The following is a 13,243-nucleotide window of genomic DNA, read 5'->3' as shown; positions in this document are numbered from 1 at the left end:
GGGGGCGGGGTGGGGTGGGGCGAGGCGAGGCGGGGTGGGGTGGGGCGGGGCACAGTCTGCGCCCCGCGCTGCGCGCTGCGCCGCTGGCCGCCGCCAGTCCAAGTCAAGCCTAGCTCGGCGGCGCGTAGCCAGTTGCTGAGCCAGTCTGCGACACCGAGACGCCTTCGCCTTCCCTCCCCGGAGACACCCAGGCCTTCCAAGGACCCCCAAGGACTTCCAAGGACATTCCAACATGGCAAGTAGTCCGGGGCCACTAGCGTGTCTCCTAAGGGATTTGGTTCTTCCCTCCATTTCTTGCCCCCAGCGACATTTAGACAAAAATAACTGTGCGCAATTTTTCATGTAGCACGTCACTCCTGAGTCGAAAAGAAAAAGCACCAAGCGCACTTTCTCTCAGAGAAGTCAATTCTGGTTCGATGTGAGCGACAGTTGTGTGCCAGCGGAAAGTAACTTAGAGCAGTACTTTGTTCTAATTTTGTTTTCGTAAATAATTTTTTTGGCGTTGTTGACTGGTAGTTTGTCATGTTGGTGCTGCCGAATGGAAGGGCGCAACATCCTTTGTTTGACCGGCCTGCAACAAGGAAGCGAGGTCCTTCGTCCTTCCAGCGGATCGATGCGAGGGGTGGGGGCGGGGGCGGGCGCTTTTCGTCGAAAGTAAGGCGACCTTGTCACGGTACCCCAACCTCACGGCATTCACCCCGTCTCTCTCGCACCCGCAGGGTACGCCCCGTGAGTGCGAGAGAGACGGCGAGCCGTAAAGCGAGGAAATGACATGCCCAGCAATCGGGAAAATGGAAAAGCGGACGCAATGCTGGGCTGGGGGCCGAGTTTATAGCGCGGGTTATTACAGTGTCGGCGGACAGCGAGGGGCAAGAAGTATAGATTGGCCAGTGCACTGTGGAAATTCGTTGTCACCATCATGGACGACGCAACTTGAAAAACGCGGTAGTTTCGTCACAAATTGATTACATCGTTCGGTGACACTCTCGTAAGGAAAATCAGCCTTGAAATTGTCATCAAGTGACGACCAAAATTTTGACCGTGTGGCCTTCGGCCATCATTTGGCCGGCCTAGCCTGCCCCACTGAGCCGAGCGAAAAACGACGCCTGTGTGGGTGGCGGCTAAATAGAGTAATAGGCGGCGTTGTGCCCGATCCTTGGTTCGCGCAGTGGGCCAGAAGACCGACGCAGGCGGCTAAAACTCAAGACGCGTTTTGAGCTCCTGAGTCACCAAAGAGGACTCGAACCGAACGTGTGACCCCAGCAGTGGATTCACTGTAAAACCAAACGTGGACAACTCCACATTTGAAATGCGGAGGAGTGGAATTTTCAGTCTCCACACTTGGAAGTGCAGAGTTTGCAGTCTCCACACTTCAAACGTGGAGTTGTCCACGTTTGCACCATGCAAAGAGATAGGGGCCATGTGAGCTGCTCCACACTTGAAGTGCGGAGACTGCGTACTCTGCACTTCCAAGTGTGGAGACTTACTCCACACCAGGAAGTGTGGAGTTGTCCACGTTTGGTTTCACAGTGTTGCTCTCCGAACAAGGAATCCATTGGTGGGGTCACACGTTCGGTTCGAATCCTCTTTAGCGACTCTGGAGCTCAAAACGCGTTGCCTCCACCGGCCTTCTGGCCCCCTGTGCAGTGCGTGAGCTGAGGCCCCTGGCGGGGTAGGCAGTCCCGTTGAGCATGCCTGCGCGCCGTGGCGTAGGTTTGCCTACCCCGCCATTATTAGGCGCGCAGGCCGCGCGCTCATGGGGCATCCCGCAGGGGTGCGAAGGAGACGCAGCGACGAAACGACTCTCCAGAATCGCTCGGCCGGCCCAGAGACCCGGTACCCGCGGCGCCCGGTCTACGGTGCCGCGCCACTGTCGGCGCTGAGAGTCCTCGAAACGCTGCGAGAACAATAAAGACCGCTATTGATGAATCCAGTGCCGAGGAGAAGGAGAAGGAGAAGCAGGATGACGGTGTGGATGCAGGGTACCACGGCACAGTGGGCCAGAAGACTGGTGGACGCGGCCAAAACTCTAGACGCGTTTTGAGCTCCAGGACTCAAACCGAGCGTGGACCCCACCAATGGATTCCCCGTTCGGAGAGCAATCCATTGGTGGGGTCACACGTTCGATTTGAGTCCCATTTAGCGACTCCGGAGCTCAAAACGCGTCCGGGATTTCGACCGCCTCCACCGGCCTTCTGGCCCACTGTGCGCCGGTACCCGTTGCCGAGGTACCCGCAGGTACCCGTCATGCTCGGCAGGCGTAACCCGACCGGCCCTGCCTCCGGTTGCCACGGGTACCTCGGGCGCCTCGCGGGTACCTCGAGCACCGACGGGTGCCACGGTGTGACTTCTCATCGACGGCGAGGTGCGGCGAGGGCAGCCTTGCTGGTGTGCGTGTCTGTCGGAACCGATACTTACATGCTGTTTGTCTTGTTAGTGCGTTCGAAATTTAATTGGACCTATGCGCGGTGCGTTGCGCTTACAGCGCTAAAGAAACAATGAAAAACGACTGGGTAACTCCAAAACGCATTCAGCTTCAACCGAAAGAAATCCATCTATGGACTTTATCTTGACAAAACAAAAAGCATTTACCGTTGAAAAAAAATGATAAAAAACGACATTGTTTAGTCTTACAAAACCAAAGAAGTGCTCCTTGTTCGCCATGAGTGCGCGTGGCGCGGCGGTACCGCACTAGACAACGAGTTCCTTCTCTCCTTAATTTAATTGGCCTAAACGTAATTAGGGAATTAGACCTAGACGAGCCGTACATGTTCTGACGGCAGCGGTTGACATAAAAGTTTGAAGGCAGCCCCCCTCCCCCTTTCTCTCTCTTGACAGGACCCCACATGTCCTTGTAAGCGCGGCGCGGCCGCAACAGTTTTGCGGTCGAGTAGACGCGGGGCAGATGCCCAGCCCAGATGCACTCGAAAATTAATGTGGGTGTGTTCGCGGACACACATGTGGACTTCCCTGCAAGGCGAGAGCAGTCTGCACACCATTGCAAAGCAACGGGCGGTCGCAAAAATAAAAAAAAGAGTAAAATAAAAAGAAAATTATTTTATTTTTGAATTTTCGTAACTTTGCTGTGGCGGCTCATGGACGACGTCAACATTACGTACAGTGCACGACACGAGTGTCCCCGGCGGTGCTTCCGTCACTACACTACAAGACCCCCCGGTCGCCTGGCGGGCGGGCACACCCGAACCGCGTCTAGGGAACGCCCAATAGGGAACGCCCGGGAACGCCCGGGGAACGCCCGGGAACGCCCAAGGAACGCCAGCGGTGCGACCGGTCATAGAGAAGATGATTCAAACAGTCTCGCTCTGGTGGACCTAGCTAAGACGCGCCCTGACGTCCTCCAGTCCCCCCTCCCCCTCTCACTTCCACTTTTCGCGGTTCAGTGCCCGAGACGGGCCCCGGCAGCACGGCAACCTAGTGTGAAATGCCTTCTGCATTATTCAGGCCCCCTAGGAGGAAAAAGTAGCAGTTTTCTTGACGCACTCCTAATGCACGTCCATAAGGCGCAACTTTGCAAATGATAAGTACACTAGGTGGCTGTAATTTGTCTAAAACGGGAATTGGCGTGCTGTCCCGGAGGAACGGTCCCTTCCCGCCGTTTTTACAGCGTGGCCGCGTGCCGCACATTTCCCTGCTGTTGTTGTTGCTGCGTCAGGGCGAAGTCGCGCGGGGAATTTGTTGTTGTTGCTGCTTGCGTGCCCCCCAAGTTGTTGTTGTTGTTGTTGTTGTTAGCGTGTGCCAGGCACGGGTGCTTCGCGAGGGGGCACAAAACGCTTTCCTTCCCTTCCACGATGATTTGACAAACCCCCTCCCCCTTCCCTTCCCCGATGACGTCACTTTTTATTGTGCGACGGGGCGTGGCGTGGCTGTGCCCCCGCGGCCAGGGCCTTGTGCCCCCTTTCGGGTCACGCGCGAAAAACAGAAAAAAAGTTTGCAAGTACTAAATGGTCTTCGGCCGGCAAACTTTTCGCCTGAGATGAATTAGGTTGCCTCGTCGATCAAACCGTAGTAATTCCATATCGCTGGGTCAACTTGCAACTGTTTGCTTGGAACCAACAGCTCATTTTTCGCGTGTCGCTCGCGTGGGGCGAGCCAAGGCGGGCGAGACTCCGCACTGTTTTGCTGCTTTGCACCTTCTGCCGCAAGTGCCGCCGTTTTGAAAAGCAAAACGGTCCCACGGCGATAAGGGAGGGAACAGCAGTACTCCCCTCCCCCACCTCCTCACAGTGTCGCATGCAAATGATGTCCATGCTTCAAAAAATTACTGCCCGGCAACGACAACTTAATTCTAGGCGTCAAACGCTCTGGGAAATAAAGAAGTGTCGCCAGAAGACCGGTGGAGGAGGTCGAGATCCCGGACGCGTTTTGAGCTTCAGAGTTGCTAAATGGGACTCGAACCGAACGTGTGACCCCACCAATGGATTGGTCTCCGAACGAGGAATCCATTGGTGGCGTCACACGTTCGGTTCGAGTCCTGCTAAGCGACTCTGGGGCTGAAAACGCGTCCAGAGTTTTGGCCGCCTCCACGGGTCTTCCGGCCAATCCACTGTGAACCGGGCTTCCCCTTCCGCTGCAGAGGGAGTGCATCTCGGTCCACATCGGGCAGGCGGGCGTGCAGATCGGCAATGCGTGCTGGGAGCTGTACTGCCTGGAGCACGGCATCCAGCCCGACGGCCAGATGCCGTCCGACAAGACGCTGGGCGGCGGCGACGACTCCTTCAACACCTTCTTCAGCGAGACGGGCGCCGGCAAGCACGTGCCGCGCGCCGTGTTCGTGGACCTGGAGCCCACCGTGGTGGACGAGGTGCGCACCGGCACCTACCGCCAGCTCTTCCACCCGGAGCAGCTCATCACGGGCAAGGAGGACGCCGCCAACAACTACGCGCGCGGCCACTACACCATCGGCAAGGAGATCGTCGACCTGGTGCTGGACCGCATCCGCAAGCTGGCCGACCAGTGCACCGGCCTCCAGGTACGCGCGCCTATTTTCAAAGACGCCCACGAATTGTTTCTGTGCTGGTTTGAGAGTTTCTGTGCCATCCTCGCCCCTGCAGGGCTTCCTCATCTTCCACTCGTTCGGGGGCGGCACCGGCTCTGGCTTCACGTCGCTGCTGATGGAACGCCTCTCCGTCGACTTCGGCAAGAAGTCCAAGCTTGAGTTCTCCATCTACCCGGCGCCGCAGGTCCGTAACTAAAAATAGGTGACCAACCCCCAAAAAATCACCTCTGCACCCGTTAATCATGTTGCTGCTGCAGGTGTCCACGGCCGTGGTGGAGCCCTACAACTCGATCCTGACGACGCACACCACGCTGGAGCACTCGGACTGCGCCTTCATGGTGGACAACGAGGCCATCTACGACATCTGCCGCCGCAACCTGGACATCGAGCGGCCCACCTACACCAACCTGAACCGCCTCATCGGCCAGATCGTGTCCTCCATCACGGCCTCGCTGCGCTTCGACGGCGCGCTCAACGTGGACCTCACCGAGTTCCAGACCAACCTGGTGCCGTACCCGCGCATCCACTTCCCGCTGGGTATGCCCCTTTGTCAACCTTTCACAGGCCTCAGCGCCAGTCATCCATTATTCCTCAGAACGTAGGGTTGCCACTAGTGCCGTCGCCTCGCGTGCACCCCCTGCGGGCCTGCCGGTAGAGTGACCCCCCGGCGGACTCTGGAATGCACCTTCCGGGATATGGTGACCACTTGCATCGATTTCTTGCGCTAGCGCTGGTTCTGAGGAAACAGCGTGTCGTTCATAGGGTCGCCACCCGACGCTGTGTAGCCAACCATATGGTCACTGCAAGGGCTGCCCAGGGCGCTGCAAACACGTCACACTCGTGTTGGCTCACGCCACTGTATGTGTGCTGCGTGCGTGAAATTTGGCGTTCCAGCCCGGACGGTTTGCTGTGTTTGCTGACCTGTCAGGGGGGCGCCCCCACGATCAAGAAGCAGACAGCCAGAGCCACACACGCGCAACACTGCAGAAAAAAAGCGAGAAAAATTTATTTCTTACCGAGTATTGAACCCATGATATTTCCGCAGCCACCTACGCCCCGGTCATCTCCGCCGAAAAGGCCTACCACGAGCAGCTGACGGTGTCCGAGATCACCAACGCGTGCTTCGAGCCCGCCAACCAGATGGTCAAGTGCGACCCGCGGCACGGCAAGTACATGGCCTGCTGCATGCTGTACCGGTGAGTTTCTCATACTGTGCTGGCCGGAGGGAGGGGTGTGCGCCTGTCTGACGCGCCGGTGTGTCCCTGGCAGTGGCGACGTGGTGCCCAAGGACGTGAACGCCGCCATCGCCACCATCAAGACCAAGAGGAGCATCCAGTTCGTGGACTGGTGCCCGACGGGCTTCAAGGTACGTCGCTCACTGCTTGACGGCGACGCCCCGAATTCGCACCACTGTCAGTTCTAACGGTGGACTTGCAGGTGGGCATCAACTACCAGCCGCCCACCGTGGTGCCCGGCGGCGACCTGGCCAAGGTGCAGCGCGCCGTCTGCATGCTGTCCAACACCACGGCCATCGCGGAGGCCTGGGCGCGCCTCGACCACAAGTTCGACCTGATGTACGCCAAGCGGGCCTTCGTGCACTGGTAGGTCCCCCAGCAAGCAGGCTGCCCACAGAGGCGGCGCCCGAAACTCCAGACGCGTTTTGAGCTCCAGTCGCTAAATGGGACTCGAACCGAGCGTGTGCCCCACCAATGGATTGCTCTCCGAACGAGGAATCCATTGATGGGGTCACACGTTCGGTTCGAGTCCCATTTAGCGACTCTGGAGCTCAAAACGCGTCTGGAGTTTTGGCCGCCGCCACCGGTTGTCTGGCCCACTGTGCAGCCTTTTCGACACAGGCGCATGGTGGGAACGTTTGCCTACTTTCGCGGCGGCACCGCTCCGTGTCACCACGGCCAGGGTGTTTTGTGCGTCGGGGAAAAGGGAGCGAGGCGTCCAGGTTGCACGGTCGTCTCAACAAGTCGATGGCACCCCCACCCCGCCCCCTTTTCGCCTCCACTGCTCGCGCACGCACGCTCCCTTTACTTGACGCATCGCGTGACCGCGCGGCCTGCACGCGCGTGCGGCGCGAGCGCGTGCAAACAAGCGGGACGGGCTGTCGCTCCGTCTCTCTCGCACCTGCACGGTGCGCGCCACGGCGCCACGAGTGCGAGAGAGACGGAGCGAGCGAGCCGCCCAGACGGGCAGGCAGCCCGCAGGCGGCCCTGTCGAATGTGTTGCCTACCGGCCGGCGCCGCGCAGCCACACTGTAGACTGCTTCAGACTCGCTTCCGTCGCGCTGTCTCTCTCGCACCTTCACGGTACGCCTCTTGAGTGCGAGAGAGACAGAGCGACGGAAACGACGCGCTAATCACAGACGCGGCGCCGTGGTCGCGTCTGGGGGAACCACGAACCACCCCGAGTCACTGGGGGCGCTCACGCAGCGGGCTAATTCTGTCTCTCTCGCACTCGTGGCGCGTCCCATAATGGTGCGAGGGAGACAGCGCGATGGCTATCGCACTGAGGGTCGCCGTGAGTGCCGCCGGGGTGGGGGAATGGGCTGTGTTCGGGGTTATTGATATTCGAACGAGAACTGGGGTTCGTGGGCCCTGGTCGTTGCTGCCGGTTTCTCCTTGTGCTCGCCCCCACCTCCCACCTCTCTGCCTCCATCCGAGGGGGTTGCTTGACCTCTCTCACGGGCGCGCCCTATTTTTTGATTGATCATGGCACCGCTGCAGACTTCCGGCGTGGTACCCGGCCCGCTCTGTCTTTAGTGCCCTTCGCCCCGCTGGCCTACGCTGGCCGGCCCTCCGGGACAGGGCCCTTGGTTCGCTATCAAGGGCTGCCATCAGCAGGGCGGAGCTAGCAGTGTGGTGGTATGGGGGAACGAGGGGGAGGCGTTGGGGCGAGTCGTAATCCACATTTGTCGTGCACTCCCAGCACACCCCGCAGGGCCCGAAGGAAGCGCGCGTCGAGGTTTCTCGACCACAACGAATGTTATTCCGCACCTTTTGAAATGATGTCACTATCGCGTCCAAATTTCAAATGCCTTACGCATCGGTCATTCTTTGTGTGTCTGTGCGCCATCGGCCACGCAACGCTGCACATGTGCCTAACCTAACCTGCACGTAGCCCAGCTTGGCCTGCACTCTGCGGGCACGTCGATTGCTCTATCATTGCATTCGTACACGCTGGTACCGCCCGGCGCTCATTTTTCTTTCACAAAAAAAGTCCTACTGCATCAACAACGGCTGGTGTTGTTGCACCACGCTCAGAATTCCCTCCGCGCAAACTTTATGAGCCGAGACAACGCGATAGAAACCAAACAAAACAAAACTCGTAGAAAAATAGAAATAAATTATGGAAATGTAAAGAGATTTTGGAATAACGGTGTGCTTTTCGACAGGTACGTCGGCGAGGGCATGGAGGAGGGCGAGTTCTCCGAGGCGCGCGAGGATCTGGCCGCCCTGGAGAAGGACTACGAGGAGGTCGGCGTGGACTCGGTGGAGGGCGAGGTCGAGGACGGCGACGAGTACTAGGCGCCGCGACACTAACCTTTTCTAATTTATGTTCATGTTCACAGTGTAGTGCCTTCAGGGATATTTAATAAGTTCATTATTTGTAACCACTATATTTGTACTGACGATGTTTTTTTTATTGATTTCAAAACGCTTTGTACTTCCTTTTTTTACCTGATTGGATAAACGCTTGCTGAAACCGGCAAGGCTGAGACTACGATGGTGATTCTGAGCGATGAAGTTTGAGTAGTTCACCGATACGCGAAATGAAACACTGGTGAAACAGAAAACAGCCGTGGAAACGAGAAAACAGGTTTATTCCGAAGAAGACCAGAGAGAGACAGGAAAGATGGACAAGGCGGGGAAGGACACGCCCAGCGCATGGTAACTTAACATAAACATCACAAGAAAAAAAAACAAAAACAAAAATAAAAACTCAACAGAAACCCGACAAGAAAGCAAAACAGAAACCGCTGAAGAAGGCAGAGATATTCGTACGCGGGGAACATGGAAAAGCATTTGTGTTGTCTAGAATGAGAGAGAGGCAGAGGGAACAATATCCTGGCGGGCCACACTCACAGAGGGAGGAGCTTCGTCTTCCCGCTCAAAACCAGCACAGGCCGCACAGGCCGCACGGGCCCAGCACCAGGCGCAGCGGCGCGGCGGCGCAGACTATCTTCTGTTCGAATTGGGGTCAGAGGAGTCGAGTGTTGATTGCACCCCGTGGGAACATGGACGCCCGAGTCGGGACGCACTGCCGAGCACAGCCGATCCACGCAGAACTGCCGAGCCGAGCCGAGCCGAACGCACGGTTCGGGCGGCTTCGTTAATGAGGCTGTACTTTTGCTTCGTTTCGCTGTTCGTTTCCACAGCAATCTTGAAGCTGACTGGCCTTTCAAACGCAGCCCTTCCAGCCCATCGCACCGAAAACCAAAGTGTGTACCCAGTAGATACTTTACCAAGAGTGTGTACTCAGTACACACTTAAGTTTTCAGGGTGACTTCGTGGTTTTTGGCCACGGCACTGGACCCACCGCGCTGGAGTCCCTAGATGCGTCGCAGCACGGGCCCGTACGTCTTGACTTTGGAGTGGCCCTGGATGATGAGGTAGGCGGGGCCCTGCACCGGCGTCACGGGCTGCTTGTAGTGCGCGAAGAGCGGGTCCGTGGTCAGGGTGCTGGCCGTGGTGGCGGCCTCCCGGTGCAGCAGCCCGCGCACCAGGGAGGAGATGGAGGACGACGTGGTGGTCATGGGGGCCGTCCTGGCGGTCGTCGTTGACGGCAGGGGCGTCGTCGTGGTGGTCGAGGCCGCCGACGTGGTGCTCTGCGGCGGCCGGGGCGGTGGCGGCTTCGGAGGCATGTGCGGCGGCGGCGGCAGCTGCGGCTGGTCGTCGTGGCGGGTGGGCTTGCCCGGCGGCCTGCCCGGCGGCTTGACGGCGGCCTTGGGGGGCGGCCCTCGCGGCGGCGGCGCCAGCTTGCTGGACTTGGCCGGCTCGGCGCGGATGGCGTTGGGACTGGGCGGCCGGGGCGGCCGCGGCGCCGGCGTGGGGCTGTGCGGCGTCGGCAGCAGCGGCCCCGCCACGGGCGTGGGGCCCAGCAGGGGCTGGTGCTGCACCACCGGCGACGGCGTGGGCGCCGCGTCCCGCAGCACGTCCCCGAAGCCCTGCGCGTCGAAGCTCCCGAAGGGCTTCTCCTCGAACAGCACGTTCGGCACCACGGGCCGGTCCTCGAAGTGGTGGAACGGGTTCAGGCTGGAGTAGGACGGCGGGGCGCCGGTGAAGGCGGCCGTGGTGGGCGCGGGCGGCGGCGGCGGGGGCGGCACCAGCATCGTGGCGGGCACGGGCACGGCGTTCAGGTCCACGTCGCGCCGCGCGCTGCTCTCCTCCATCCAGTAGTGCACGCGGTCCAGCACGGGCGGCACGTAGTCGTACGTGGGGTCGTTCTTGAGCGGGTCGCCGTGGCCCAGCGGCGTCCACTCGTCGAAGTCCATGCGCGGGCTGGGGATGGGGCCCAGCGGGCCCAGCGGGCCCATCGGGCCCAGCATCGGGCCCCTGGCCGCTGGCACGGCTGCAACACAAACCGCGTCAAACAAACGCCACTCTGTCTCTCTCGCACTCACAGGGCGTGCCGCACAGTGGGCCAGAAGGCCGGCGGAGGTGGCCAAAGCTCTAGACACGTTTTGAGCTCCAGAGTCGCTAAATGGGACTTGAACCAAGTGTGTGACCCCACCAATGGGTTGCTCTCCGAACGAGGAATCCATCGGTGGGGTCACACGTTCGGTTCGTGTCCCATTTAGCCACATTTAGCGACTCTGGAGCTCAACACGCGTCTAGAGTTTTGGCCGGCTCCACCGGTCTTCTGGCCCACTGTGCCCCGTCGGGGTGCGAGAGAGACAGTGCGGCGTTGACGACTTTTCCGACCGTGACCCGGAAATTGGTCCTTCGTGCCTGTGCTTCACTTCACAGTGCTACAGTGCTACACCGAGACCGGGACATGTGAACCTGTTTCTTCTTTGTGAGAAGGGAAGTCCACACTTCCTGTGGCGCGGTGGCGCCTCCTGGCGGCGGAAGCCCCAACTCCATGTGGGGCATGGCGGCGCGCGCGGCGTACGCGGCGCGCGTGTGTTTGAGATAGTTTTCTCATTCTCACCTTCCGCCAGGGCGACCAGCAGCGCGAGGGGTCCCAGCAGGCCGCGCCCCAAAGAGGGCCCCAGTGGGGGGCCCAGAGGGGGGCCCAGAGGGGGGCCCAACAGCCAAGCGCACACCAACAGCAGTCCAGACATCTGCAAGACAAAGTAAAAACTTTCTTTCATTTCACATGGCCTGCGAGCTCCGTTCCCATGGCGAGTTTGCGCTTCGTGGCCCACATGTATGCTAAATCCCTGCAAATTTTCATAATCCTGCCCGTCCCGGCCGTCCCGGCCGTCCGGCCGCGGTGGGCCGCGGAGACTCGGAGCGAGCCGCCCGGCTGGCCTGGCTGGCCTGGATGGCCAATCCCGGACCGGGACGGCCCGTAAACCGTCTGCCCAAATGTCACACCGTCACACGTGACGGAAAGCGCCCAAAGGGCGGCGCGGAGACAGACACGCAGGCACCTGCACTGACAAAAAATCGGCGACGCGGAGCGACAACTTTGACAGCAGTCTCTATAGCCAACGTGTTTGGCCTATATTTTGAAGGCTAGAGAAACAATAATGTGATTCAACATTTTTAACAGTTTTAGTTGATCTAGGACCCCAGAAAGATTCATTCTTTTTCCACACATGAGAGAAAAATGTCAAGAAACCGAAGAGTAGTGACACTGAGCTCAGTAAAAATTTCGCTGAGAAAGTTTTTTTTTTTTTTCGCGTGGTGTACCGGTGACCCACACACGGTGGGCGCGCGACGGGGAGCCTGTGTCCGCGTAGCACCGCGTAGGCAACATTTTAAGGCACCAGCCGGAATGGGCCCTCAGATTGCCTCCATTCCTGTCAAGTCTCTGCCGATGATTCGCTACATAGTGCCACACCGCCGGCACGGCCAGCAGGGCCAGCGGACAGAGCAAAAAATACTTGGCTTTTCCAGAGGGACTGCCACTCGGACAGACTCTGAGAAAGCGGCGTGCCTTCGGTCTGGAGAAGTGGCTCTGGGAAATTAAATGAACCTGCCTTTTGTTTTATTTGAGAAAAATAAAAATAGTTTTTGAACGCTCTACAAATTTATCGGCGAGCACAAAGAAATTGACAGACTGCGTGGTGGTTCGGAGTGAGTCCCACCGGAAATAAGACTTTGCACTCACACGCGCTGTACAATGCCACCGCGCCCACTCCACGGAGGTCAAGTTCAAGTTAAAGCGGCTCTGTGCGGAAAGCCCCTGTAACAGTGTAGCAGCACACGCTATGCAACGCGCGGAGCTCCAGAGCCGCTAAACAGGACTCGAACCGAGCGTGTGACCCCACGAATGGATTACTCTCCGGACGAGCAATCCATTGGTTGGGTCACCCGTTCGGTTCGAGGCCCATTTATCGACTGTGGAGCTCAAAACGCGTCTAGAATTTTAGCCGCCTCCCGGTCTTCTGGCCCACTGTACACTGCGCTGCACTCATTGGCGGAAACTGGTCAAACTATCGTCCTCCCCTTTCCACTCGGCAGCATGAATGAAAGAAAAGAACTGAGAGCGAAACCAGAGGAAGACAACGTGACCCAAACAGGTACTGCCCCTCCCACCCCTCCCTCCCCCGCGGCCCTGTGGCCATCTCCCTCCCCCCTCTCTTCGGCCCCACGGGCCCCACACGCGGCGCCTCGCTGTCTGCCAAGGCGGTTCCGGCCGCCTCGCCCCGCCCCGCCACACCGGACCCAGACTGACTGCTGCGTCACCAATAAAAGGTTTGTTATCAGACTGGCTTACTTTGGATGCATGATGCACAACGGGGAAAATTAAAATTGGTTTATTAAGGAGCGCATGCTCTGCTGAGAGAGGTGGAAGGTTTTCTGGACGAGCATGAAAGCTGGCTTGCTGTGATCACCTTTGCTTTTTTCGACTAGCTTGCTTACAGGTTTGGAACAAGCGGCAAAATTTGGCTTCGCCGAAAATGCCAAATATGTGCGGACAAATGCAAGACAGGAAGGTTGGGGGGGGGGGAGTCCCTCACTTTCTGAGAGGGGCGGTGGGTCCATTGTATGTTAATTGCTGATTATGAGTTGATTTGTGGGGCCTGGGCAGGGCCTGGGCAGG

The 13,243-nt window shown here is 58.8% G+C and overlaps 2 protein-coding genes across 2 annotated transcripts; one reads left to right on the top strand and one right to left on the bottom strand.

The window, feature by feature from the left end:
• The first annotated feature begins 101 nt into the window (after positions 1 to 101).
• On the top strand, positions 102 to 8,749 carry LOC117653230 (tubulin alpha-3 chain-like). The gene is made up of 8 exons (XM_034398756.1): positions 102 to 235; positions 4,595 to 4,990; positions 5,073 to 5,201; positions 5,275 to 5,554; positions 6,063 to 6,213; positions 6,287 to 6,383; positions 6,455 to 6,618; positions 8,421 to 8,749. The coding sequence occupies exons 1-8, from the start codon at positions 233 to 235 to the stop codon at positions 8,551 to 8,553; spliced, it is 1,353 nt and encodes a 450-aa protein (XP_034254647.1). The 5' UTR covers positions 102 to 232; the 3' UTR covers positions 8,554 to 8,749.
• LOC117654494 (lysine-rich arabinogalactan protein 19) lies at positions 8,648 to 10,562 on the bottom strand. Its single transcript, XM_034401161.1, has 2 exons — positions 10,002 to 10,562; positions 8,648 to 9,842 (listed from the first exon to the last, which is right to left on the bottom strand). Exons 1-2 carry the CDS (start codon positions 10,560 to 10,562, stop codon positions 9,579 to 9,581), a joined length of 825 nt encoding a protein of 274 aa, XP_034257052.1. The 3' UTR covers positions 8,648 to 9,578.
• Between the last annotated feature and the right edge of the window lie 2,681 nt (positions 10,563 to 13,243).

This window comes from Thrips palmi, unplaced genomic scaffold (genome assembly GCF_012932325.1).
Source record: "Thrips palmi isolate BJ-2018 unplaced genomic scaffold, TpBJ-2018v1 HiC_scaffold_10, whole genome shotgun sequence".
NCBI lineage: Eukaryota > Metazoa > Arthropoda > Insecta > Thysanoptera > Thripidae > Thrips > Thrips palmi.
Note: the sequence above shows the minus strand (reverse complement) of the source record. Positions and strands in the feature narration are given on the sequence as shown.